The sequence below is a fragment of the Heloderma suspectum genome, chromosome 5 (genome assembly GCF_057233095.1).
Source record: "Heloderma suspectum isolate Gila_16-S chromosome 5, 16-S_ref, whole genome shotgun sequence".
Taxonomy (NCBI): domain Eukaryota; kingdom Metazoa; phylum Chordata; class Lepidosauria; order Squamata; family Helodermatidae; genus Heloderma; species Heloderma suspectum.
In genome coordinates this window covers 226246466-226272062 of record NC_139462.1, presented here as the reverse complement: position 1 = coordinate 226272062, position 25597 = coordinate 226246466, and the positions used below count along the sequence as shown (strand labels likewise).

The following is a 25597-nucleotide window of genomic DNA, read 5'->3' as shown; positions in this document are numbered from 1 at the left end:
TACCCTAAGTCCCATTAATTTCAAGGCTCAACATGTACTATGACTAAATTGGGATTCAACAACTGGCTTTTAATGATTTTTGTCAACGTCTAAGACCCAATGACTACAGCCATTGAGAATCAAGACTGCTCCAATCTGCATAGCCCCACCCCTTTCTCTCCAGCTTAAACTTAGGCAGCTTCCCAAATTTGATTTGATTTAAATGGAAATGGTCTACTGTTGTGCCATCAGCAGCCCAGCAAATAACCATGTTCCCCCACAATGCCTCAGTTAGAATAATGCTACATCATGATATATCACATCATTCCTGAGGCATTGTGGGGGGGGGGGATATGGTGGCCTTACTGGCAAGGCAAATAAGTTTAAAGAATAAAGGGGTGGAGCTGTTGCCACTGCTTGTCACAGTAAGCAACCCCCTAAATGGTTAGGTTTTCTTCCCGTCAGCCCCCACAAATAGTTTTTCTTTTTACCCTCACCCCTTACTAGAGAAAAAGCTCCACCATTTTCCAGCTCCAGTTATGTTAGAGTGTGACAGAATGTTGGAGACTAGCATTTATGAACAAAGATGTTTTAGCTACCATTATGGTTTAGGAAATAGTTTATCACTTTAAAAGTTTCTTGTGAACTACTATGAGCCTTCAGGATCATGGCGGGTTGAAACAAAATTGTCCTCCCAAATTCGCCAGCCTATTAACAGGTGGGAAGTTTGGGAGGGTTATTTTGGTGATTATTTGGGGACGTGATACTGGTCCTTCGAGATGGATTCAGGTAGATGGGATGCTTACCATGGTGGCAGCAGCTGCCTCTCTATTTTGTTTATTCAACAGTTTAATAGATTACAGAAATGAAGCTACATTCTCCATAGTCATAATTTCCTTCCCCTAACATGTTTCAGCCTCTCCCCCAAAATCACAGCCCCCACTTGGGGAACCAAAATTTCTTGCCTGTAATCGGCATATATGGGCCATTTGCAGCCCCGTTTTGCATATATGTGAAGGTGCACATTTTCACAAATGCTCATATTCGCATATATGCGAATGTGGACATTTGGAAGGTTTTTGCTTGCCTGTACTCTTACACATATGGGCAATCATGGCCGCATTTTGCGTATATGCAGATACGTGGATTTTTGCAATCACCTTTCCCCCCCACCACCCAAAAATGGTGATTGTGGAGTTTGACAAGGCTGCCCGGGTGAGTATGGGTGGCTTGGTGAGCATGGGTAGGGAGCGAGCAGGGCTCGGGGCTCAGTGAGTGTAGCTTGGGGCATGGGCAGGGGGGTTCTACCAGATTCCCAGATGGAATTGGGCACCCGCACCATCTCTAACTGAAACTGACAGATTTCTCTGTCCCTAGTCCAGAACTTTAGGAACAGGCTTCAAATTCCATATCCATTCAGAATCCAAGCCAAACCATTCAACTGAGGACAACTCCACAGTGAGCATAGATCAGCTTGATACTCATGGAATCTGGGAAGTTTTCTCCCTGGGCATCAAAGGAACCTTCCTGCATCCATATTGGTGGGGCAATTTGCTCCAATGACACCAGTAGAGCCTTGGCCATTTCTGCCTTCCAACTTGGCTACATAGCATCCTAGAATAGTAGGGTTGGAAGGGGCCTACAAGACCATCGAGTCCAGCCCCCTGCTCAATGCAGGAATCCAAGTCAAGTGTTGGAATCTAAGTCAAACAGGAATCTAGGTCACATGTTACAGCTCCTCAGGTGTGATGTTTAGGGTCCAGGGGGATCACTCCCCAAACTATCTCTGCAAGGCAAGAAAAGCTAGAGAGGACCAGTGAACCAGCTCTCCCCTCAACTTTCCCTGTCCTCCCAGGAAGGATAGAACCCCCGTAGCACACATGCACCAGACATACTGCAGCAGCACTTGCTGGAAGCAGGTTTGGCATCAGCATCTGGCATCCTAAGGCAGCTGCTGGGGGCCCAGAACCCTGGGAGGGCTGGCCGCGGATATCTGCCCTGTTGCCCCATCACAGTTTTCTTTTTCTTTTTCTGCCAGACACAGCAGCAGCCGGGGCTAGCCACCGTGTAAATTACCCACAGTGCCCCTAACATAGTATCACTCCAAGAAATTCTGGGAATTTTAATTGGTGGTTGTATCTGGCCACCCACAGCAAGGCTGCCACTGGTGCTCAGAGTTGTCCACCACCGTCACCAGGTGAGCCTGGTGGACGTTTTCCCCAGGGGCCCTCAAATCTTGAATGAACCCTGGTGGAGGGAAAGTCATGAATCAGTCATTACTGCTTGGGATGAGGTTACCTTCTGGTGTTAACACTTGAGCTGTCAAGCTTCCCCACTCTCATCCACTCCTTTCCAATTGCTAGGAAAGATTTCCAGTTTAAGAATTAACACCCCTGCCAGCTGTAACCAAAATAGGACCTCTTTCTTTCAGCAAGAAGCTAGGGAATTTGATGGAACTAAGGACTCTCCTTCCTAGGAGTGCCTGAAAAGACAAGTGTGTAAGAGAACCATCAAACCAGTTTTCTATTGGACTTCCCTGCCTGGAGTGGCAGTTATAGGAGAAAAAAACTTTCAAAATTCTAGACAGGCAGTGTTAACTGCTTCTCACTGTCATGAGTAGATACAAGGTGTAACGACGATCTTAGACAGATGATCTGAACAACATTCTCCGTTGACACCAATGGAATCAAAATCATTTAATTCACTGGCACCTATGCTATACAGATGGTAATTCAATCTTGTCAATGTTTTCCTTTGGCACTCATTGAAACCTGGGTTATTGCTTCCATTGATGCCCATAGAACCTTCCATTGATATCCATAGAACCTTGGCCATGTCCATCGAACCTTCCATTGATGCCCATAGAACCTTGGCCATTTCTTCCATTGGAGACAAAGGAAAGCTGGGAATTTGCTATACTAAGGGCCAAAACAGACATTACTTTAAATGTGTTTCTAACAGCTATTTCTTCTTTTCATGCTTATTTTAGAGTAGGTGCAAGATCTGGTTCTTAAAAGCCCCCCCCCCCCGCGTGCTAGGGTCTTGATCTAGATCAGGGCCCCTGCACCACTCTAGAGTAAATATGGGGGTAAAGTTGTAGCTGCTGGATACATATTTACAGTAATGCCTCTTTTGGCCCTAATACACATGGAACCTTGGCAACGTTCTCTTGATGCCACTGTAGCTTAAGAAATGTGATGCATTTACGGCTATAACATTCAGGCAAATGTTTACTCTGATGCTGCCCACAGAATCTTGGTGATCCAATGGAATTGTAAAAAATGGCTCATTTACAGTTATGAAACCTTGGCAATATTAGTTTTTTGGCACTTATAGAAAAGTTGGCAACTCATATTCAACTGTAAGTCATGGTATCTTGCCTATAGGCAGCCAAAATCTAGATTCACATCCTGGTTCAGAAATGCATGGACACATTTCTCCTCCTTCCAAGGCTCAGCTGACTTTAATGGATGGGATAGCTCTATCTGTGAAAAGGTAGGCACACACAGAATGACCCCCTTTACTGAGCCAGTCCATGCATGCATTGTAGTGCACAAGAAGACCTCTACAAAGGGAAGAATATTTATTACTTACAGTTTTTGTCCCAGCCAACTCAAATAAGAAAAGATTTGAGATCCATCTGAAAAGAAGTGGCTATTGATCTGATTCAGTTTTCAGCAGAAAGGTGTCTAATCTGCAGACATTTAAAGCTGGCTAGTAGCCACTCTTGTGACTTCATAGTTCATGGCCCTGATCCAGGTGAATTTTGCTGCAGTTCATTGTTTCTGTTTAGCCAAACATTGTTTACATGGGGTTGGATCCAGACTTCATCATACTCAGAGCAGACCCATGGAAATCAATTGGACTTAAAGTTACTCATGCCTAAGAGTAAGTCCCATTTTTTCCATGGTTCTTCTACTACTCTGAGTAAGACTAAGTCTGGACCCAACCCAATGACTAGCAGCTTATCTCCAGGGCTTCTTTCCTAGACCTTATTCCAAAGAATCTTCTTTAACTAGAGAAACCAAGGATTGAATTTGCCACTGTATACACACAGGACTGGATCCAGACTTAGTGATGTTTAGAGTATACTCATTGAAATAAATGGAACAGAAGTTAGTCATGACTAACCTATGGCCCATTGATTTCAATGGGTCTACTCTAAGTATGACTAAGTTTGGATCCAACCCTCTAAACATGTGCTTTACCACTAGTTTGTGGCACTTCCCTTTTGACCCCCATTTCTATATTCAGTGACCTGACTGGCTGGTGGCATTTGCATGGCTCTTCTAATGGAATCCTTCCACTCCCATATGGCTCCTTCATTTCTAGAGCAGCATGGAACATAGTCACAAGGAAACAGCTCTTGTGGAACATCAACATGAAAAGGATCTTACTATGGCCAGCATTTGAGATCTTCAATGGGCATCCACTGTCTGCCTAGCCACTGTTCAATGGGGATCTTTCTGCTTGTTTACTGAATCGACATACTAAGCAGTAACCATTTCCTTCATTTTTTTTCTTTTAAAAATGAAACAAGAACAAGAAGACTTAAAAAACAAAGCAACAACAACTCTATATTTTGAACAACATTACAACTGAAGTTAATGAAACCCAGAAAAAGCAGAGAGCTTTTGTACACAGTGGCCCCAATCCAGAATTCGAAAGGGAAAGAGCCCCTTTGCTTTTCGATTGCTGGCAAAGTATGACTGCACAGTCTCCTTGATCCTGGTTGGTTTGCTTCACCCCTTGGTTGCTATACCAAAAATGCAACAGCTTCCAAGAACCATGGGGTGGACAGTAAACTACCTCTGATTGATGGCTAGAGGTAACTTATCAATGGAAAAGAAGAGTCTGCAAGTTGGCAACTTGTGATGTCTACTGATCATGACAGATGACAGCTCCTCTGAGGTACAGGCTCCTAAGTGGTAACTGTAATTTCCAAAAGTCCCATGTGGCTTCTAGTGCATATACAGAGCTTCTTGGTAAAAGAGACTTCCCAATCCCATGTCTCTTCCCAAGAAACTTCCCAAGACTTCAAAGTCAAGAAAAGGCTGCACTTGGATTGAGGAGGAGATGTATATTCAAGGGATGGGGAACCTCTTTCAGGCGAAGGCTAATTCAATTTCAGAGAAGCTCCCGAGGCCGCATTCCAGTGGTAGGTGGGACTGAATGCAAAGGGTTGGAGCCAGAAGTAAAAGGGGTGAGGCCAGAAATACAAAACATGCCAGCATATTGTAGCTGAAAGCTCCAACTGCCAGTAACAAATGCCTTAGGAGAGGCATTTCACCGAGTGCTGTGCAAAAAAATTCTTACACTCGTTTTCCAACCATTCTCATTCCATCCAATAGAAGAGAACTTGTGTTCAAAAAGAAGTTCAAGGGAGGAGACACTTCAGAGAAATTCTCATGGGTTGGGTGGGGGGGTTTGTGCTTACCTGGCTTGTGAGGTGGCTGAGGAGTATGCATGAGTGTTCTGTCTGTCATGGTACAGTAATCTCTGTGGCAGCCTGTAGCCTCCTCGGCTTTCCACACTTCAATGAAAGCTATCGTGAGGAAGGAAGGCATCACGAGGCAATTCCTCCCATGGGGCTTTTACAGTTCAGGAAGTGCAGATGGCCTGGGAGGCTGCAGAGCAATGGAAAGATGTGTAATAGAGAGAGAGAACACACACACACACACACACACACACACACACACACAGAACCCTCAGCCACCTCGCAGTGATTAGGTAAACTCAAAATCCAAAAGAAATTCAAAATTCTGCCTCAGAAAAGTGGAAGCCTCCACACAGTTGATGCTATTGCCACCTACAGAAGCAATGCAGTAAACCAAAAACCCTTAGGGAAAAAATAAAAATAAAGAACCTGTGCTACATCCCCTGCCAACAGTGAGCCCTGTCTGTGAGAAACTGTTGGAGGATTTCTCCTCCCCTAAGGGAAATTCAGTGAGATTCCCCCCTGCCCCATTTCTCTGCCCACGAATAGGCTGGATCATTTTTGAGAGGCCATATTTGTGCACAGCTCTAATTTCAACCTTTTAGATTGGGGGGAAATGGCACAAAAGCTGGGAAGCCATCAAATGATCGGTGATTGGAAGAAAGCGGGTGAGGACAGGAGAAGGGGGCGTGTCCCTCTGTAGAACCCCAGGGGGCCATATTGAGACCCCAGGAGGTCCAAATATGGCTCCTGGGCCTGTGGTTCCCCAGCCCTAGTGTAAGCACAGTTGTCACTGAAGTCAGAGTGAAGAAGGACTTTTTCTTCCCACATTGTTCCCAATCTGGCCTGCACAACTAGTGACCTGAAGTGATAAATGCAGCCCCTAAGGGACCTTACAGGCCACCTGGTTTTGTTGCCAGCTAAGGACTGGAAAAGCAGAGGAAGAGGGGAGGCTGATGAGCATCTGGTGAGCCACAATACATGGGCCAGCCAGTGGGTTGCATCAGGCATTCTTACTCAGAAGCTAGGCCAACCTGTTTCACTGGAGCCTCTGCATTTGCAACAGAGCTGATATGAATGCTGATGTGTATGATGAAATGGACAAACATAGCCCGGGTTTATGCATGCCATGCCATGCGATCCTCTTCAAATAGAGAAATGAGTGCGGTTCGTACTTCCACCCTACCGAAAATATACCATCCTGTGTGGTCTCAGTGTAGAGATCCATATGTGCTAATCTTCCCTCCCATGTTTGTATGGTAGGGGGAAGAATCACTTACGTTTTGCCATGATGTGCACGAAGCGCCAGTATGTGATGGGGATACGTGAACTCACCCCTGTCTGTGCAGCGCTCCACTCACCACTCGCCGCTCACCGGACCCTCACCAGCTGCTTGACCCTGCTCACTGCGTGCAGCAAGCCTCTGGGCAGTCTGCGGTTGCCTGGCAAGTGGCACATGGCACCCCACTCCTCTGCTGAACAGCCATCCTGTGCAAAATGGCAGCTCAGCCTTTTCCATAAAGGATGATTTTGCCTAAATGGCAGCCATAAAGAGGCCCATTGATGTAACATTGCTGCCTGTAATTTTGCATAAATGGGTCTCTTTACGACCACTATTTACATAAAACTGGCCTTTATGGAAAAGGCCATTTTGTGCAAAATGGCGGCTTGGCAGAGCAATGTAGGGATGTCGGAGAATTTCTCCACGAATCTCCGGGAGGCCAAATGCCAACGCATTCAGCCCCCCGAAATTGGTGAGGAAATTCTCCAACACCCCCCGCCCCCCCCGAGATGGGACTTACCTCGTGCGAATGTCCCTCTCGGCGGCGGGTCCCAGAGGCGTTTCGGCGGCGTTTCAGTGGCCAGTCTTCCGACCGGCTGCCGCCGCTGCCATTTCCCAGTAAAGTAAAAAAAAAAAAATGTGATAGGCTACGTAACGATTTACGTAGCCTATCACAGCTAAATTTTCAAAGTCAGCCATGATAGGCTACGTAAATCTTTATGTAGCCTATCACGGCTGACTTTGAAAAAAAAAAAGCGTGTATGCAAATGGTGGCGCCCATGGGCGCCGCCATTTACGTTCCTTATTTTGGGCATGGGTAGTCTACGTAAAAATTTACGTAGACTATGGCGAAAATAAGGGCAACGTTATGCGTTGCCCTTATTTTCGCCGTAGTCTACATAAATCTTTACGTAGACTACCCGTGCCCAAATATGGAACGCAAATGGCGGCGCCCATGGGCGCCGCCATTTGCGTACATGCTTTTTTTTTTCAAAGTCAGCCGTGATAGGCTATGTAGAGATTTACATAGCCTATCACGGCTGACTTTGAAAATCTAGCCGTGATAGGCTACGTAAATCGTTACGTAGCCTATCACTTTTTTTTTTTTTTCAATTTACTTTTTTATTTTGTGGCCGGGGAGACGGGGCGCTCCCCCCCGGCCAGAATGTCGGTGGGGAGGGATGGGGCGCCTCCCCCCTGCCAAGAATTTTGGGGGGAGAAACGGAGCGCCTCCCCCCCCCAAACAGCTGCGGGACCAGGTAAGGGACTTTCATCCATCCTTAGGCCCACTGCACACCGAGTTGGGCACATGCGGCTATGCACAGACTCCAGTCCAGGGGGTTGAGCTGGTGGTAATCCGCTGAGCTTGAGCCCCCAACCAGACTGCGCCACCATCCCTAGTATGCGATGTTACCACTAACTGTATAGTAAAGCGTGTGTTTGCTCACTCTTTAACTATGCAAAGAGGATTGTGCATCTCAATATGCATGAATCAGGTCCTTTTTTGTCCACTTTTTCTCCTCCCCCCTCCCCCCACAATCCAAACCTTTTAAATAAAAAACAATGACATTCATTTAAATTAAGGAGAAAGAACCAGCCCTTTCATTGCAGCTTTCTTGGCCATAGTTAGCTTGCATTCATTCCTTAGTATCTAACAAAATATGATATATATTTTCCTCTTTAAGGTACAGACATGTGTGTGCGTGCGCACTCACGCACTCACACAGAGAGATTAGAGCAGACTTTGAAACATCTAGATAGGCTTGTACAATCCACAGTGGAATAATAAAAGTCCTTTAGAGACATCAGACGTCGCACGAAGCCTCCTACAAAATTGACATCATCATTTTAATTCGGCTGAAGTAGCTATGTATCTAGTTGTGGCTCTGTCTGTAAGGCAGGATCAAAGAAGGATGTTCCTCCTTCCTCCAACCCTAAATCAAAGGCATTAATGACTTTTGTGTGTGTGTGTAGCTAAACCAAACTAAACACTCAGCTGAAAAAAAGTTCCTAGATCCAAAGTAATTCTCCCCAGTTCCAAAGTCTTTATTATTTTTCTGCCATAGCAAAGATTGTCCAGGGATGCCAATGATGTTTGGACTTTCTGAGATCCACCAGAATGGATTCCTCTTAAACTACATAATCCACAGAATTTGCATCCTAGCCCTTTTTGTGTGAACCTTGGCATGATGAAGGCATCACACATGTTGCAGTACCCAACAAATGTCAGTCATTTGGGTCACTACCATCAGTTACATCCTGCTTCCTGTGGAAATGTATCAATGAAAAGAGTCGTATGTGTAGTCCAGAAGACATTACGTTCCTGGAATTTATCTACACTTAATGTGGGGGGCAAAAATATATAGTTCTTTCTTCCACGTTAGTTTTGCTTTTCTTTAAAAAAAAAAAAAAAGATCAATCTCAAAAATATAGATTTGCTATAGCTGGGATGGCCCTTTTAGAAAATTCACAGCTTAACATAAAACTTTATGATACATTCCTGGAGGAAGAAAAACACCAACTCCACTTTTTGTGTGTGGATTTCCCATCTGCCGAAATGTGCTATCTACTGTATGTTCTATACAACTTCAACAGATGCTCTCGTTTGGAATGCTTCTGGTGGAATCCATCTCAGCGATCACATTGTCAAGGCTGATATCGTGTCCACCTAAGCATTTAAGTTACATTCTAAGTCATGAAAAAGGAGACGGAGAAGAATCCAAGATGGAGGGAGCAGATGCATTGGAAATGACAACAGGAAAGAAACACAAATCGATGAGAAGTTCATTCATAGATATCAACTTGGCAACCAAAATTCACAATGGTGCGATGATCACCAGAAACAAGAAGCCAAGAATGGAATTATTTGCAGCTTGCTGGGACAGTGGGTGGGTTGAACTTCTTTTTGTCTGAATGATCTCAGTTGTGTATTTACAATACCCTTTGACACTTTCTCTTCCAGCTATCAGAAATCATATGTTCCATGCTTCCAGAGTGATCTTGTTTTTCTTTTGAATAAAAGGGAGGTGGATTTAAAAAGAAAAGAAAACACAGACAGGCACAATGACCCACACCACCATAAGTAGGACTTTTTGTTTTCAAAGGAGCTTCCCCCCCCTTTTTTTTTTTTGAGGGGGGAGAGGGAGGTTGTCTTATGCGCTCATGTTGCCAGGTTTTCCGCATTTATGCTTGACATTCGAATCTGTGAGCTGCTCTTGCTCAGAATGGACAATTGCGTCCCCCCGTTCACTCCGCTGCTTGCTAGGGAGGGGTGACGGTGTTTGAAATCCACAGCAAAGTACCGGTTGACTTTCCAGCTCCTCCATTTTCTCTTTATTTCTGATTGCACCTTTAGGGAGAAACTTTAAAAGGTCATTTTTTAATGTACTTAGCTGCTTAGGAATATGCTGATACTATCTATCTATCTATCTATCTATCTATCTATCTATCTATCATCATCATCATCATCATCATCATCATCATCTATCTATCTTTGAACCAGCCTTCCCCAACCTGATGCCTTCCAGATTGTTTGGACTTCAACTCCCATCAGCCCCACCCAGCATGACCAATGCTCAGAAATACTGGGAGCTGTGATCTGAAAAATCTGGAGTGCACCAGTTGGGAGAAGGCTGCTTTAAACAATGCTAGATGATGTTATAGATAGTTAGGAATCCAAAGAGACCCATGCAACTGTGCACATGCACAAGGATTTTGGAGATTACTTCAGACTGCAGTTTCTCATGCTCTGAATGCCACTTTGGAGGGTGATCCAGAGGTGGTGTGTGTCAAGATGGCATAGGAAGGGAATGCATGAAAATCCCAGTACACGTGCACTAGTCTGAGCACAGTTCTATGGACATCCCAATGCACATAAGGATGGGTGAACAAGCGATGTTCAAGATCACTAAGATTCTCTGAACATCATCTTGCCACTCGTCTCATGGGCAATTCCTGTTCGCATTTGCAATTGCTGCTTGCTCCGTGCAAATGGAAATATTGTGAAAATTGAATGTGAAATTGGCACACATGTCCCCAAATTTGTGCAATTTTCCTAATTTGTGCAACTTTCCTCAAGAGTCTAAAGTGGGGCCAATTCAGTCTATAGGGGATATTTGTGCAAATTAGGAAATTTGCACAAAATTGAACTGGGAAAGTTGCGCAAATTGAACATGAGCATATGCCCAGCAATTTGAAAACGTTTTTGGCAGGCACCTGCTTGCTCTCATATTTGGGGCTTCAAACAGGGCAAGCTCACATGTTCTGAGAGGGAAAAAAAAGTTTTCATACAGCCCTACATGCCCACACACACATCTTGTAGAATGTGGGCAATTGAGCCCACATTCACTCAGCTTACTGCAGGACTGGAAGGAAACTAATCTCCTTTATGGATTTTTTGGCTTTAGCCAGCTATTTTTAACCACATACAGATCATTACTGTAGCTGTTGTTAAATGCTCTGTGAAACCCAGTCCCGCAGGTTCCTTATGCAAGCCTGATTAAGATCAGTGACTCTTTAATAAAAGCATGCTACCTCTTATATGACATTAGAAAACAAATTACATAATTTGTATTCCTATAAAAGTAACATACCAGAACTAGAATGGTTTCAAAAAATGAATTTGTACCCCAAAATGCAACCTCAGCAGTGTCGCAACCAGTTAAAATCAGCCCCTACTGAAAAATCAACTGAAGCTTCAGTTGATTAATCTACCAGTCAAATTATCTAGTACCTCACATTTTAAGTATATACAGTTTCATTTCAGCTGCACTGAAGTCCTTACGCTACTTCTGCCTCTGTCTCTGTCACTGTCTCTCTCTCTCTCTCTCCCTCTCAGTATCAATATCTGTCCTCTGTCTATCTGTCTATCTGTCTATCTGTCTATCTGTCTATCTGTCTATCTGTCTATCTATCTATCTATCTATCTATCTATCTATCTCTGTAGTCCTCTTCATAAGAATCACTCACAAACAGAATGAACCAACTAGCCCCAGCCCAAATGTCACACATGCTGGATGGTTCCATCCCCTCATGTCCACATGTCCAGCAAAATGTCCACATGCCTGCAGCAGGGAACACTTTGTGTATACATCTGCATGTGCAAAGGATTCCACACGATGTGGAAGACATGCTGCAGACATTGGCATTGTATGGCAGACATCAGGGGGTAGGGCAAGCCAGCATGCATGATGCTGGGATGAGGCTAGTTTGCATGGCCCTGCCCACAAGTTGATTTAATGCATGAGCAGTTCTTGTGAAGTGGTGCCATCAACAAGCCAATTCATGATATTCCATCATCGTCTCCCAACATTCCTTCACACTCTACCAGTGCCCAAGAAACAGGCTGAGAATACGAAGATGAAAGGGTGGGGCTATGCAGATAGGATCACAGATGATTCTGAATGGCTGAGGTGCCCATGGATGGGGAAAAGTTTAAGCCCTCAGCCCAAATGAATTAAATATTTCCAGATATAGGAGAGCATTTACACTGGCTAGACTAAACATCTTACCATCAGCAATGATGGAAGATCATTTTTCAGGTCTTCCTTGACATCTGAGATGTTGTCCTTGTGAAAGTGGCCAAGTCAAAATAGTAGTCCATGTTTTGCTATACTGTGAATTTTATAGAGATCTGAAAGCCCATTTTATTTCCCCAGTCCTTCTACCCTATCCAGGCAATGCTGATATGTTTTACATTTTTGTTCTTCTGGCAGATGTTAAACCTGGGGCCACAATGGATGTAGCCATGGCCGTTAAAACTAGGGATGTACGGACTGTGTAAAATCCACTCTGTCTGTGTTTCGCAGATTGTCAGGTGCCTTTTGTTCCATTGTCTGCCCACAGATGGCTGCAAATATTATTATTTTTTGTTGTGTGGAAAAATACACAAATAATTACATAAGTATTTACATAATTTACCTCATAACGTAACATTTAGCGTATTGTCCCCCATTCCATTCAATGTTTCCTCAGCAGAAAGTTAAGTATTTTCCTACGAATGTATATGCGTGAATTTTGGGAAAGTAAAAAAATAATCTGGAAGTCCATGGACTCCGCGTGGCCAGAGGGGGTCACTCCGCAGCTGATTCTGCAGGTTGGATTCTTAGAAATCCAAGGTAATTTTAGTCCATCTCAAATTTCTCCAGCATGGCAGCATCCCTAATTAAAGCTAGACTGCAACTGTTAAAGCAGAAATAAATAGAGTACTATTTTATTCACATGGAACAACCCATTGGTTCAAAACTGGGAAAGGAGTACGACAAGGCTGCATATTGTCACCCTGCTTATTTAATTTATATGCAGAGTACATCATGAGAAATGCTGGGTTGGATGAATCACAGGTCGGAATTAAGACTGCTGGGAGAATTATCAACAACCTCAGATACGCAGATGACACCACCCTAATGGCAGAAAGCGAAGAGGATCTCAAGAGCCTCTTGTTGAGGGTGAAAGTGGAGAGTGCAAAAGCTGGTTTGAAACTCAACATTCAAAAAACTAAAATCATGGCATCTAGCCCTGTCACTTCCTGGCATATGGAAGGGGAAGAAATGGAAGCAGTGACCAATTTTGTTTTCTTGGGCTCCAAGATCACCGCAGATGGTGACTGTAGCCATGAAATTAAAAGATGCTTGCTCCTTGGGAGGAAAGCTATGGCACACCTAGACAGCATAGTTAGAAGCAGAGACATCCCCTTTCAACAGTGGTTCATATAATCAAAGCTATGGTTTTCCCAGTAGCAACGTATGGCTGTGAGAGCTGGACTATAAGGAAGGCTGAGTGCCGAAGAATTGATGCCTTCGAAATGTGGTGCTGGAGAAGACTCTTACGAGTCCCCTGGACTGCAAGGAGGTCAAATCAGTCCATCCTAAAGGAAATCAACCCTGAGTGCTCATTGGAAGGACAGATACTGAAGCTGAAGCTCCAATATTGTGGCCACCTAATGCGAAGAGAAAACTCCCTGGAAAAGACCTGATGCTGGGAAAGATAGATTGAAGGCAAAAGGAGAAGGGGATGGCAGAGGAGGAGATGGCTAGATAGCATCACCGATGCAATGAATATGAACTTGAGCACACTCTGGGAGAGAGCGGAGGACAGGAAGGCCTGGCGTGCTATGGTCCATGGGGTCACAAAGAGTCGGACACGACTTAACGACTGAACAACAACTATTTTATTCATGGATTTTAATTCTATGTGAGTTTCTATGTACTCCTAGCTTTTAGTTGACAATGTTTTTTATTTATGTACAATCACTTCTTACATTTTTTAGTTTGTAGTTTTAATCAGATAATATCCTTTCTGGTTATAATTGATATAATACCAAATAAATGCATTTGGATTTATGTGTGTATTATGGTCTGTAGACCAAAATAAACGGATGAGTGACTTTCCTTTCTTTTCTATAAATGACTGGTTGCCATGTATTCTTGTGAGGAAAAATGAGGCATTGCACTAGGAGGCAACTTCATGGTGGGGCCAAAACATGCCCAGCAACCCTTACTGTCGGGTGGCTCAAATGGGAACATAATCTCTCCCCACCCTTCTAAAGGTAGCCCCATGGTTGGAAGGAAAGGAACAAGTGTTCCTCATCTCCCCCACAGGGCCTGAAGGCTGTGTTCAGTTTGGTGGAAGCTGTAGATGGGTGGCTGGGGGGAAACCCAAGTTGCAAAAAGCCAGCCTGGCCCACACTTTACTGTGTCTTTTGCTCCTTCCCTTCTTCAAACCTAACTGGCCTTTTGCTGCTCATGAAATAATCTGTTTGAAAGATCCTAGCCCATCGGAACAGAAGTAGACTCAGCAATGAATAGCTGCCAAGAGGCAGAATGGACAATGAAGATGTAAGCAGGTAACATACTAAGAAATCTAGGGGAAGAAGGAGGCAAGAATTTCAAAAGCTTACCTCACCGTTCAAGAAGCAGTACAGCACAGCCACAACAAAACCCTGAGTAGAAGAGGAGAGATGCAGGCATGAGTTCAGCAGCATGGATAAAAGCCAGTAATAATGAAATATCTTTGTAGCCTGATCTCACTATGCTAGAGCAAGGAGGTGTACCACCATCACACAAATGTCCACTGACCAGTAGGGACATCTGCTGCATCAGACCAAAGGTCCATCTAGTCCAGCTAGGGGTGTACGGATTCCCCACCGTCTGTTCCGGTGGGGAATCCTTGGGAAGGGGGAAGGCAATCTGTTCCTCCCCCCCCCCCGGAATCCTCACAGCAATTCCGCTCTGCTCGGATTCGGGGGGGGGGGGCTGGCTTGGGGGTGCTTACCTTCCCTCCTTCCAGCCAGAGCCATTTGCCTCCTTCCTGTCTCTGCTGATTGCCTTTAAAAAAAAAGTCTTTAAAAAAAGGTAATTGGGAGGATGTGTCCATAGACTTATATGCAAATAGAGTCATGAATCTTGCGTATAAGTCTATGTGTCCATAGGCTTATATGCAAAATTCACCGCTCTATTTTGCATATTATTATTATTATTATTATTATTATTAAATTTATTAATCGCCCATCTGGCTGGTCACCCAGCCACTCTGGGCGATGTACAACATACAATAAAACAGTTTAAAACAATAAAATTCTACAATAAAAACATTTTCTAAAATACCCTAACCCACGCCAAATGCCTGCCTGAACAACCACGTTTTTAATGCACGATGGAAGCTCATTAAAGAGGGGGCATGATGGAGTTCCCTAGGGAGGGAGTTCCACAGAGTGGGGGCCACCACAGAAAAGGCCCTCTCCCTCGTCCCCACCAGTCTAGCTGTCCTGGCTGATGGGACAGAGAGAAGGCCATCTGAGGCTGATCTTGTTAAGTGGCCTGTCTGGTGTTGCTGGAGGCACTTCTTAAGATAGGCTGGGCCGGAACCATATAGGGTTTTAAAGGTCAAAACCAACACCTTGAATTTGGCCCGGAAAACAACTGGTAACCAGTGCAACTCCTTCAGCACGGGAGTGATGTGATCTCGCCGGCGGCTGCCTTTAGTCAGGCAAGCCACCGTGTTCTGTACCAGCTGCAGTTTCCAAACCATCTTCAAGGGTAACCCCACATAGAGCGCATTACAGTAGTCTAAACGAGAGGAGACCAGGGCATGTACTACCGATGGGAGCAGATGGTCGGGAAGGAAGGGGCGCAGCCGCCGTATCAGATGGAGTTGATACAGCGCTGTCCGGCTCACAGCTGACACCCGAGCCTCCATGGACAGCTGGGAGTCCAAAATGACCCCCAGGCTGCTGACCTGGTCTTTCAAGGGTAGCCATACCCCATTCAACACCAGGTCAGCATCCCCCAACCTCCTCTTGTCTCCCACCAAAAGTACCTCGGTCTTGTCAGGGTTCAGCTTCAGCTTATTCCTCCCCATCCAGCCACTCACCGTCTCCAGGCATTTGGACAGGGATTCTTCTACAGCCAATCTTGGTGAAGATTTGAATGAGAGGTAGAGCTGCGTGTCATCTGCATATTGATGACACCGCACCCCAAACCTCCTGATGATAGCCCCCAGTGGCTTCACATAGATGTTAAATAGCATCGGGGAGAGGATGGAACCCAGTGGCACCCCACAAGTAAGTGGCCATGGGTCCAAAACCTCCTCTCCCAGTGCTACCCTCTGGTACCTGCCAGAGAGGAAGGACCGGAACCACCACAATACGGTGTCTCCAATGCCCAACCCCTCCAGGCAGTCCAGGAGGATACCGTGGTCAACGGCATAAAAAGCCGCTGAGAGGTCGAGGAGAACAAGGAAGGAGCATTCACCCCTATCCAGAGCCCTCCTCATATCATCTACCAAGGTGACCAAGGCCGTTTCTGTCCCATGCCCAAGCCTGAAGCCCAACTGAAATGGGTCTAGATAATCAGTTTCTTCCAAGTGTGCCTTCAACTGCACCGCCACCACCTGCTCAATCACCTTGCCCAAAAATGGCAGATTTGAGACTGGGCAAAAGTTGTTCAAAACTTGAGGATCCAAGGAGGGCTTCTTTAAGAGCGGTCTTATCACTGCCTCCTTGAGGGCTGATGGCATCACTCCCTCCTCAAGGGAGGCGTTCACCACCGCCCTGATCCCCTCACCCAGTCTCTCTCTGCAGCCCATAATGAGCCAAGATGGGCAAGGATCAAGTAAGCAGGTGGTTGGCTGTACAGATGAAAGCACCTTGTCCACTTCATCAGGAGGAAGAAGCTGAAACCGATCCCACAAAACTGGTTTGCCACAGGCCGCCTCTTGCTCACTAACTGTATCCACAGCATGCAGAGTAACTAGGGGTGGACGAAAGTCACTTACCTTTCGTCGAAGCTTGTTCGCGGTGGGGGGGAGGTGCTTCGCTGCTCCCCCCGCGAAGTTCAGGCTGGAGGGGGAGGCTTCCCGCCTCGCCCAGCCGAAATTCAGGCCGGGGGGGAGGCTTCCCGCCTCGCGCGGCCGAAATTCAGGCCGGGGGGGAGGCGCCTCGCCTGGCTGCGAACTCCAAAGTTTTTTTTTTAAAAAAAAAACACGCCCCCATGATAGGATACGTGATGATTAACGTAGCCTATCACGGCTAGATCTGCAAAGTCAGCCGTGATAGGCTACGTAAATCGTCACGTAGCCTATCACGGGTGACTTTAAAAAAAAAAAAAAAAGCGCGTACCGATAATGGCGGCTCCCATAGGGAGCCGCCATTCCCATACCTTATTTGGTCTCTGTAGTCTACGTAAATCTTTACGTAGACTACAGAGACCAAATAAGGAACGCGAATGGCGGCTCCCTATGGGGGCCGCCATTAGCGTACGCACTTTTTTTTTTTTTAAAGTCACCCGTGATAGGCTACGTGACGATTAACGTAGCCTATCACGGCTGACTTTGCAGATCTAGCCGTGATAGGCTACGTTAATCATCACGTAGCCTATCACGGGGGCGTTTTTTATTTTACTTTTTATTTCTTTTTATTTTTAAACTTTTTATTTCTTTTATTTTTAAACTTTTTATTTCACGGCCGGGCGAGGTGCCTCCTCCCCGGCCTGAATTTCTGCCAGGCGAGGCGGGAAGCCTCCCCCCCCGGCCTGAACTTCGGGGGGAGAGCAGCGAAGCGCCTCCCCCCCACCGCGAAAAGCTGCAAGACCAGGTAAGTAGCTTTCGGCTGCCGCTCCCGACCCGCACGAACACCCGCCGAACCGCCGGCCGGACCCGCCACCGGGAGGGACATTCGGCAAAGGTAAGTCCCGTCGCAGGGGGCGTGCAGATAATTTCTCCCCGTAACTTGTTCGGGGGCTGAACACGTTGGCGCTTGGCCCCCCGAAGTTTCGGGGAGAAATTTTCCGCCATCCCTAAGAGTAACACACCTTATCTGATCAATTTTATCTGCAAAGTGCCTTGCCAAGGCCTCACAGGAGCCCTTAGAATGCTCCAGTGGTTCCGGAGCCACAGGACCGACCAGGCTCCGGACCACTTGGAACAGCCTCCTGGGACAGCACTCTGCAGACGCGATAGAGTCAGCATAGTATTCCTTTTTTGCTGCCTTCACCGCCACGTGATAGGCTGAAGATACAGCTCTAGCCCGTGTCAGATCGTCTTTGGAGCGAGACTTCCGCCACCAGTGCTCTAGCCGTCTCACCTCCTGTTTCAGAGCTTGTAACTGTGGATTGAACCATGGTGCAGTCCGAGCCCTGTTCAGGGGGAGATGGCGTTTCAGAGCCACCCGATCTAATGCCCCAGTGATTGCGGCATTCCAGCCACCCACCAGGGTCTCAACTGAGTGGCCGTTGGCGTGCCCCAGAGAATCCCCAAGCGCATTCAGGAATCCATTTGGATCCATAAGACACCTGGGGCGGACCATTTTAATGGGTCCTCCACCCCTGCGGAGGAGTTGTGGAACTGAGAAGTCCAACGTCACCAGATAGTGATCTGACCATGACAAGGGGGTGGTGGATATACCCCCGACTTCCAGATCACTCCCCACTTCTCCAGAAACAAACATAAGGTCTAGTGCATGACCGGCTAAATGGGTGGGCCCAGTTAGAATATGGTGCAGCTCCCAGGAGGCCATGGTCTCCATGAAGTCCTGAGGTGCTCCTGTGAGGATGGCCTCCGAATGTATGTTGAAGTCCCCCAACACCAATAAGTTAGGGGACTGTACACACACATCAGAGACCACCTCAAGCACCTCAGCCAGGGAGTCAGTCATGCAGCGGGGTGGACGGTACACGAGCAGAATCCCCAGACTGCCCTTCGGGCCCAACCTCCAGTACATGTACTCAGCAACCTTGTTCTCCCAGAGAGGGGGTCTGGTGAAGACCAAGGACTCTCGGTAGATAACAGCCACTCCCCCTCCCTGATCCCCAGCCCTCGGCTGCTGTGCATACGAAAATCCAGCTGGACACATGGCTGCAAGGGTTGGAGCAGCAGCCTCGGCCAGCCAGGTCTCCGTAATACATGCCAGGTCTGCACCCTCATCCAGGATCATGTCATGGATGAGGGAGGTTTTCTGGGTAACAGACCTGGCATTGCAGAGCAGCAAACGAAGGCCAGAAGATGGGGTCACACCTCCCCCAACCATCCTTTGGCTCTGGACAGGCCCGAAGCAGAGGACAGATATTACACATCTCTCCCTTGTTCCCCTTACCTTGTTCCTGCTGATTGCATGTGCCCATAGACTTATATGCACAATAGAGCAGTAAATCTTGCGTATAAGCCTATGGACACATAGACTTATACACAAAATTCATGGCCTTATTTGCGTATAAGTCTATGGGCACATCCTCCCGATCACCATTTTTTTTAAAGACTTTTTTTTAAAGGCAATCTGCAGGGACAGGGAGGAGGTGAACAGCTCTGGCTGGAAGAAGCAGCTGAGTGCTGTTCCTCCTCCAGTCCTCCTGGAGCAGAGGTAAGTAGGGATGGGAGAGAATTTCTCCCCGAAACTTCGGCGGGCCGAGCGCCAACGCATTCAGTCCTCCGAAGGTTGTTCGGGGAGAAATTCTCCGCCCCCCCCCCCCCCGGGATGGGACTTACCTTTCATGAATGTCCCTTCCGGCGGCGGGTCCCGGCGGCGGTTCGGCAGGTCTTCGTCAGGGGCGGGGGCGGCAGCCGGTCTTTCGACCGGCTGCCGCCGCCACCATTACAAGGACAGTAAAAAACCCCCCCCAAAACGCCCCTGTGATAGGCCACGTAACGATTAACGTAGCCTATCATGGCTAGATTTGCAAAGTCAGCCATGATAGGCTATGTTAATCGTCACGTAGCCTATCACGGGTGACTTTAAAAAAAAAAAAAAAGCGAGTACGGCTAATGGCGGCCCCCATAGGGAGCCGCCATTCGCGTTCCTTATTTGGTCCCTGTAGTCTACGTAAAGATTTACGTAGACTACGGCGAAAATAAGGACAACGCAAATAGATTGTCTTTTTTTTTTCTTTTGAAGTTCGCGGCCGGGGAGACGGGGCGCTTCTCCCCGGCCTGAATTTCGGCCGGGCGAGGAGGGAAGCCTCCCCCCCCGGCCTGAACTTCGGGGGGAGCAGTGAAGCGCCTCCCCCTCCACCGCGAAGCAAGCTGCGAGACCAGGTAAGTGACTTTTGTGCACCCCTAGAGGTAAGTGGTCCTGATCCACTGCAGATTCCTGAGGCCAGATTCCAAAGAATCTGGCCTCATTTGAATCTGCAGCGAATTTCTCTGACATCCTTAAGTCCAGCATTCTGTTCTCACAGTGGCCATCCAGATGCTTATGGGAAGCCCACAAGCAGGACACGAGTACAACAGCACCCTCCTGCTCATGTTCCCCAGCAACTGGCATACAGAGGCATACTGTCTCCAGTACTGGAGGTAATATATAGCCATCACGACTGATAAATATTGCTGACCCATTTTGTCCCATCTGCTTATATTTTCAGCAGCCATTATGCCTCAGTTCTGGGTGAGCTGGACTTGGGATGGTTTCTTCCAAGAAATTTGGGTGCCAAATTTCAAGGGTGCCAAAAGATTATTAAGAGATTCTTTCCTGCCACGTAGAACTGTATTTCCCTTTTGGGAAGAAGCCATTTGTGAAGAAACTAAGAATTGTAATGTAGACAGGCCATTAAGTAAGGTACTAGGGGGGTTACTGGGACTTGTGAGGGAGGACATTGATGGCATCATATAGTAAGCTAGGTGGAGAGCAGTGAAAGGACTCACCAGGACTTTGGGGTAAGGCAAGGGTGCCATGGAAAGCCAAGTGAAGAAGAATCAGAGGCTACTGGGTGACCCCAAAGTGGCTGAGATGGTGGTAGGATAGCCACTGGCTTGCTTGTTGAAATGGATATGAAGGATTTTAAGGCACGGTCCCATGCATGTTTAGACAGAAAAAAAGTCCTACAGCTCCCAGCATTCCCCAGCCAGCATAGCTAGCTGAAGAATGCTGGGAGCTATAGGACTTCTTTTTCTGTCTAAACATACATACGTTGTGCCCTGTATGTTTTCAGTGGAAGCATTTTGTACCCCAGAAGTCCCCACACACACACGCACATATTACACCCCAACTCTTTTCAGGGCTAGTATTTTGGCTCAACATTAAGCATAATCCCATTGTCTCTAGTCTGAGGCCCTAAGGAGGACTTCTCTACTTTGATATGGGAGGGAGGGAGAGATAGACAGATGGAGCCACCTATTTTGCTTTTATACTCACCTGGAAAGATCCCAGCCCCAGTTCGAACACCAGCCTCTCTCTCTTGCTGACATTCTCTGGATAAAAGGCAAACACTGTATAATGAATCCCAAAGAGTGGAATAAGCAGCAAGGTAGACCGGGCCAGCCTCCTGTCAGGATAAACAAAAATGCACTTTTGTGAAGAGAGGAGTTCTGAAGACTTTTAGTTCTGTTCTCATTTGACTAGGAGGGGACAGCCCCATTCAGACATTCTATTTGAATTAAAACATGTAATATTTATAATTTACATTTGATCCCACTCTTCGGCATTCAACAGGCACAAATGTGCAAGGCTGCCTTATACTGAGTCAAGCCATTGATCTGTTTAGGCCAAGAGTGTTTCCTCTGGCTAGAGGTAGCTCTCCAGGGTCTTTCTCAAATCTCTTATCTGAGATCCTTCAAACCAGCCTTTCCCAATCTTGGCGCCCCAGATGGGGTGGGACTACAACTCCCATCATTCCTGATCTGAGGCAGTGATGAGACTTGTAGTCCAACAACATCTGGGGAACCAAGCTTGGGAAAGGGCACTTTACATGGAGATGACCCGTAACATTCTGCACCCAAAGCATACCACTAGGGCATGGATGCCCCCCCTTCAAACTGTGTAATTGTGAATTCTCAGCATGTTCTAACCGCTAACGATTCTGCCCCCAATTTTTGTCCTAGTGGTTCTTTATGCAATGCTGTTTTACAACCAGCTTAAGCAAGTCTAGACAAATCTTCTGGGGCTCTCCACTCTTGTTCACATGTCCATACCTAACTTTTTGATGGTGGTGGCTCATGATGTTGCAGAGAAAGCCAAATTTACAATACATGAAAGCAAACTGTGATATAACACAACTCAAGCATGAAGGGTGGATTCCTGCTCCTCCTACAGTTTGGCGCATAGCTCCCATTGATTTTTTAACAGAGCAAGAGTCTGTCTGAAACCAGTAAGCAATGACTTACTTCTGGATGCAATTCACCAGGACGCATCTCCTGGGCAATCCCTATGGCAATGAATGGAAATTCTACAAGGGTGCGTATGGACAGCCATCCAAAAGGGTGGGGGAAAACAGGGATGCTCATACTTGCTGAAATTCTCTGAACTTTATTTCAATTCTTGATTCGGCTCACTCCCAATCTTGTTTGTGACCTGCTTTTCAGTTTGTTTGAATGGGAAAAGTTGTGCGTTTTTCAAGTCCACATTTTGTGAATGCAAACACAAGTTCAGGTATTTGTGAACATTTTTGGAGAATATGGGATCCCATTTGCATTCAGGGTTGTGAATGGGGCATGTTCGAATGATTTGTGAACTGAAACAAAATTCTCATGCATCCCTAGCTATCAAAGAATGCTGTTGGATGGCCTTCCATGTCCCAGCATCGCATAACTTACTCTGATACTGGCTTACACAACTTAGTTACCCTGCTTCAGTCTCTCCCCTGGCTTTCAATAGGCTTTGTTCATGGAACCAGCCCAGCAAAGACTAACCTTCTTCTCTGTCTCCCTGCAAAATCTGACAAAGCCCCACCACACCAAAACACAGGATGGAAGCAATTTCCCGACATTCCCCATGGGGGGAGGGGTGTCACTTCCAAAGCAAGCATCCCCAAATGATCATAGAAGAGCGTCCTGGAAGAGATCCATCATTACGTTACTCCCTCTGGGCTTACAGGACAGACAGGCATCCCTTTTTGGGAGAGCATGTTGGGTAATGAATGGAAGGGCTGCAAAGTGTAGGGATGTCCATCACTGGGAAAGCCAGGTGTTTGTTGGTGCTTTTTTTGGCTCAGTGGATTTCCATGGTGTCTATGACTTGCTTTCCATCTGTGAGATGAGCTACAGGCTGTTTCCTGAAGTCCAGGAACATTTTCGCAGATTTTTTTTGAAATTTCTGAGCAAATTGCATGAATTACAGCCAAATTGCACAAGTTACAAAAATTTGGCTGTAATGTGCACAAATTTGGCTGTTATTTGTACAAATTGCTCACACATTCATGCAACACCACCCCCCGCACATGCACGCACGCGTGTGCACGCACGCACGCGCACACACACACACACACACACACCACAAATGCACAAAATTCCCCGAAAACTTGCAAACTGGCCCGACTTGCTCCAGGGGGCCGAACCTAGGAAAATTCATCAAACTCTACCCCCAAATGAATTCCTCAGACATCCCTAGTTAAGTGCAGTTGTGCTGCCAAGATGGCATGATCGCCGCTTTTTAAATTCATCTTGACCGACCAATGGCTATATTTTGGAGAAGAAAACTGCAGGTGGTGTCAACTGGTATTATAAGAAGAGAGCAAATGGGGTGGAGTGATTAAGCAAATGTGCCAAGAGCCAAGAAATCCCTGTTCAAGTCTAATTTTAGTTATGAATTCACTGGAGGGCCTTTAGACAAGCCACACTTTCTCTCTTGGCCTCTGTCCTTCTATCTGAAATATGGGCACAATATCAACCTAACTGACAGGATTGTTATGATAACGGTTATGGAGATGTATGTGTAGTGTGCTGATTACTTAAGGAAATGTGCTGTTGACATATGTAGCATTATACAAGAACTTTATAGAAGCCCATGAATCTCTTGTCTCTTCAGCATTGGGATCAACTGCGTTGAAAACAGCAATCAAACTTGAGCTGTGTGCTTGGCTCTCTCCCGTGTAGGGATGTCAGAGAATTTCACCACGAATCTCGGGGAGACCGAATGCCAGCGCATTCAGCCCACCGATATCAGTGGCGGAACGGTCTGCTCCCCCCGCACCCCCCGGGATGGGACTTACCTTAGGCGGATCTTCCTTGTGGCAGCGGCTCCGGCGGTGGTTCGGCGGCAGTTCAGTGGTGGTGGCGGCGGCAGCGGCCGGTCTTCCGACCGGCTGCCACTGCCACCATTCCCAGTTAAAAACAACAACAACAACAAAATGTGATAGGCTACGTAGGGATGTACGAAAGTCACTTACCTGAACCCGAAAGTTGATTTGCGGTGGGGGGGAGGCGCTCCGTCCCTCCCCCTGAAATTCTGGCCGGGGGGAAGGCGCCCCGTCCCTCCGGCCGTGAATCCTGTCCTGCCGGGACGCAAACGGTGGCTGCCGTAGCCACCGCCATTTGCGTCCCTGCAGTCAGCCGTGATAGGCTATGTTAATGTTTACATAGCCTATCATGGCTGACTGGAAAAAAAAACCCTGCAAGTACGCAAATGGCGGCGCCCAAGGGCGCCGCCATTTGCGTTCCTTATTTTGGCCCGTGTAGTCTACGTAAACATTTATGTAGACTACGGCGAAAATAAGGGGAACACTATTTGCATTCCCCTTATTTTTCCTGTAGTCTACGTAAATGTTTACGTAGACTACACGTGCCAAAATAAGGAACGCAAATGGCGGCGCCCATGGGCGCCGCCATTTGTGTACACACATTGGTTTTTTTTCCACTCAGCCGTGATAGGCTATGTAAACATTTACATAGCCTAATACGGTGTTTTTTAAAAAATCTAGCCGTGATAGGCTACGTAAATCTTTACGTAGCCTATCACTTTTTTTTTTTTAACTTGGAAATGGCAGTGGCGGCAGCCGGTCGGAAGACCGGCCGCCGCTGAACCGCTGCTGAACCGCCGCCGAACGGATGCTGGAGCTGCCACCACCAGGGACATTCGCACAACCTAAGTCCTGTCCCGGGGGGGCGGGGGGCTGACCGTTTCTCCACCAATTTCGGGGGGCCGAATGCACTGGCATTTGGCCTCCCCGACATTCATGGAGAAATTCTCTGACATCCCTAAGGCTACGTAAAGATTTACGTCGCCTATCACGGCTAGATTTTTAAAAAGCACCGTGATAGGCTACGTAAATGTTTACGTAGCCTATCATGGCTGATTTAAAAGAAAAAAAAACACGTGTACACGACCCATGGGCGCCGCAATTTGCATTCCTTATTTTGGCACGTCTTAGTCTACGTAAACATTTATGTAGACTAAGATGGCGAAAATAAGGGGAACGCAAATAGCGTAGATGCTACGCTATTTGCGTTCCCTTATTTTTACTGCCTTAGTCTACGTAAATGTTTACGTAGACTAAGACATGCCAAAATAAGGAACACAAATGGCGGCGCCCATGGGTGCCGTCATTTGTGTACACGCATTTTTTTTCTTTTAAATCAGCTGTGATAGGCTACGCAGCTGTGATAGGCTATGTAAACATTTGCGTCCCTGCTAGCCAGCGGCTGGATGTCTGGCCGCTGGCAGAGCCGGCCGGTGGCTCCACAGAATCCCTGCGGAGCAGAGC

The 25597-nt window shown here is 46.7% G+C and overlaps 1 protein-coding gene across 1 annotated transcript in view; it reads right to left on the bottom strand.

Annotated features, from left to right (window-relative positions):
* Positions 1–8285: 8285 nt before the first annotated feature.
* ADCYAP1R1 (ADCYAP receptor type I) overlaps positions 8286–25597 on the bottom strand; it is a 136258-nt gene continuing 118946 nt past the window's right edge. The window contains exons 13-15 of the mRNA XM_084855104.1: positions 21316–21445; positions 14596–14637; positions 8286–10047 (exon numbers count right to left, since the gene is read on the bottom strand). Of these exons, the coding sequence (XP_084711230.1) occupies positions 9859–10047; positions 14596–14637; positions 21316–21445 (361 nt within the window). The 3' untranslated portion in view covers positions 8286–9858. The remainder of the gene's footprint in view (positions 10048–14595; positions 14638–21315; positions 21446–25597) is intronic.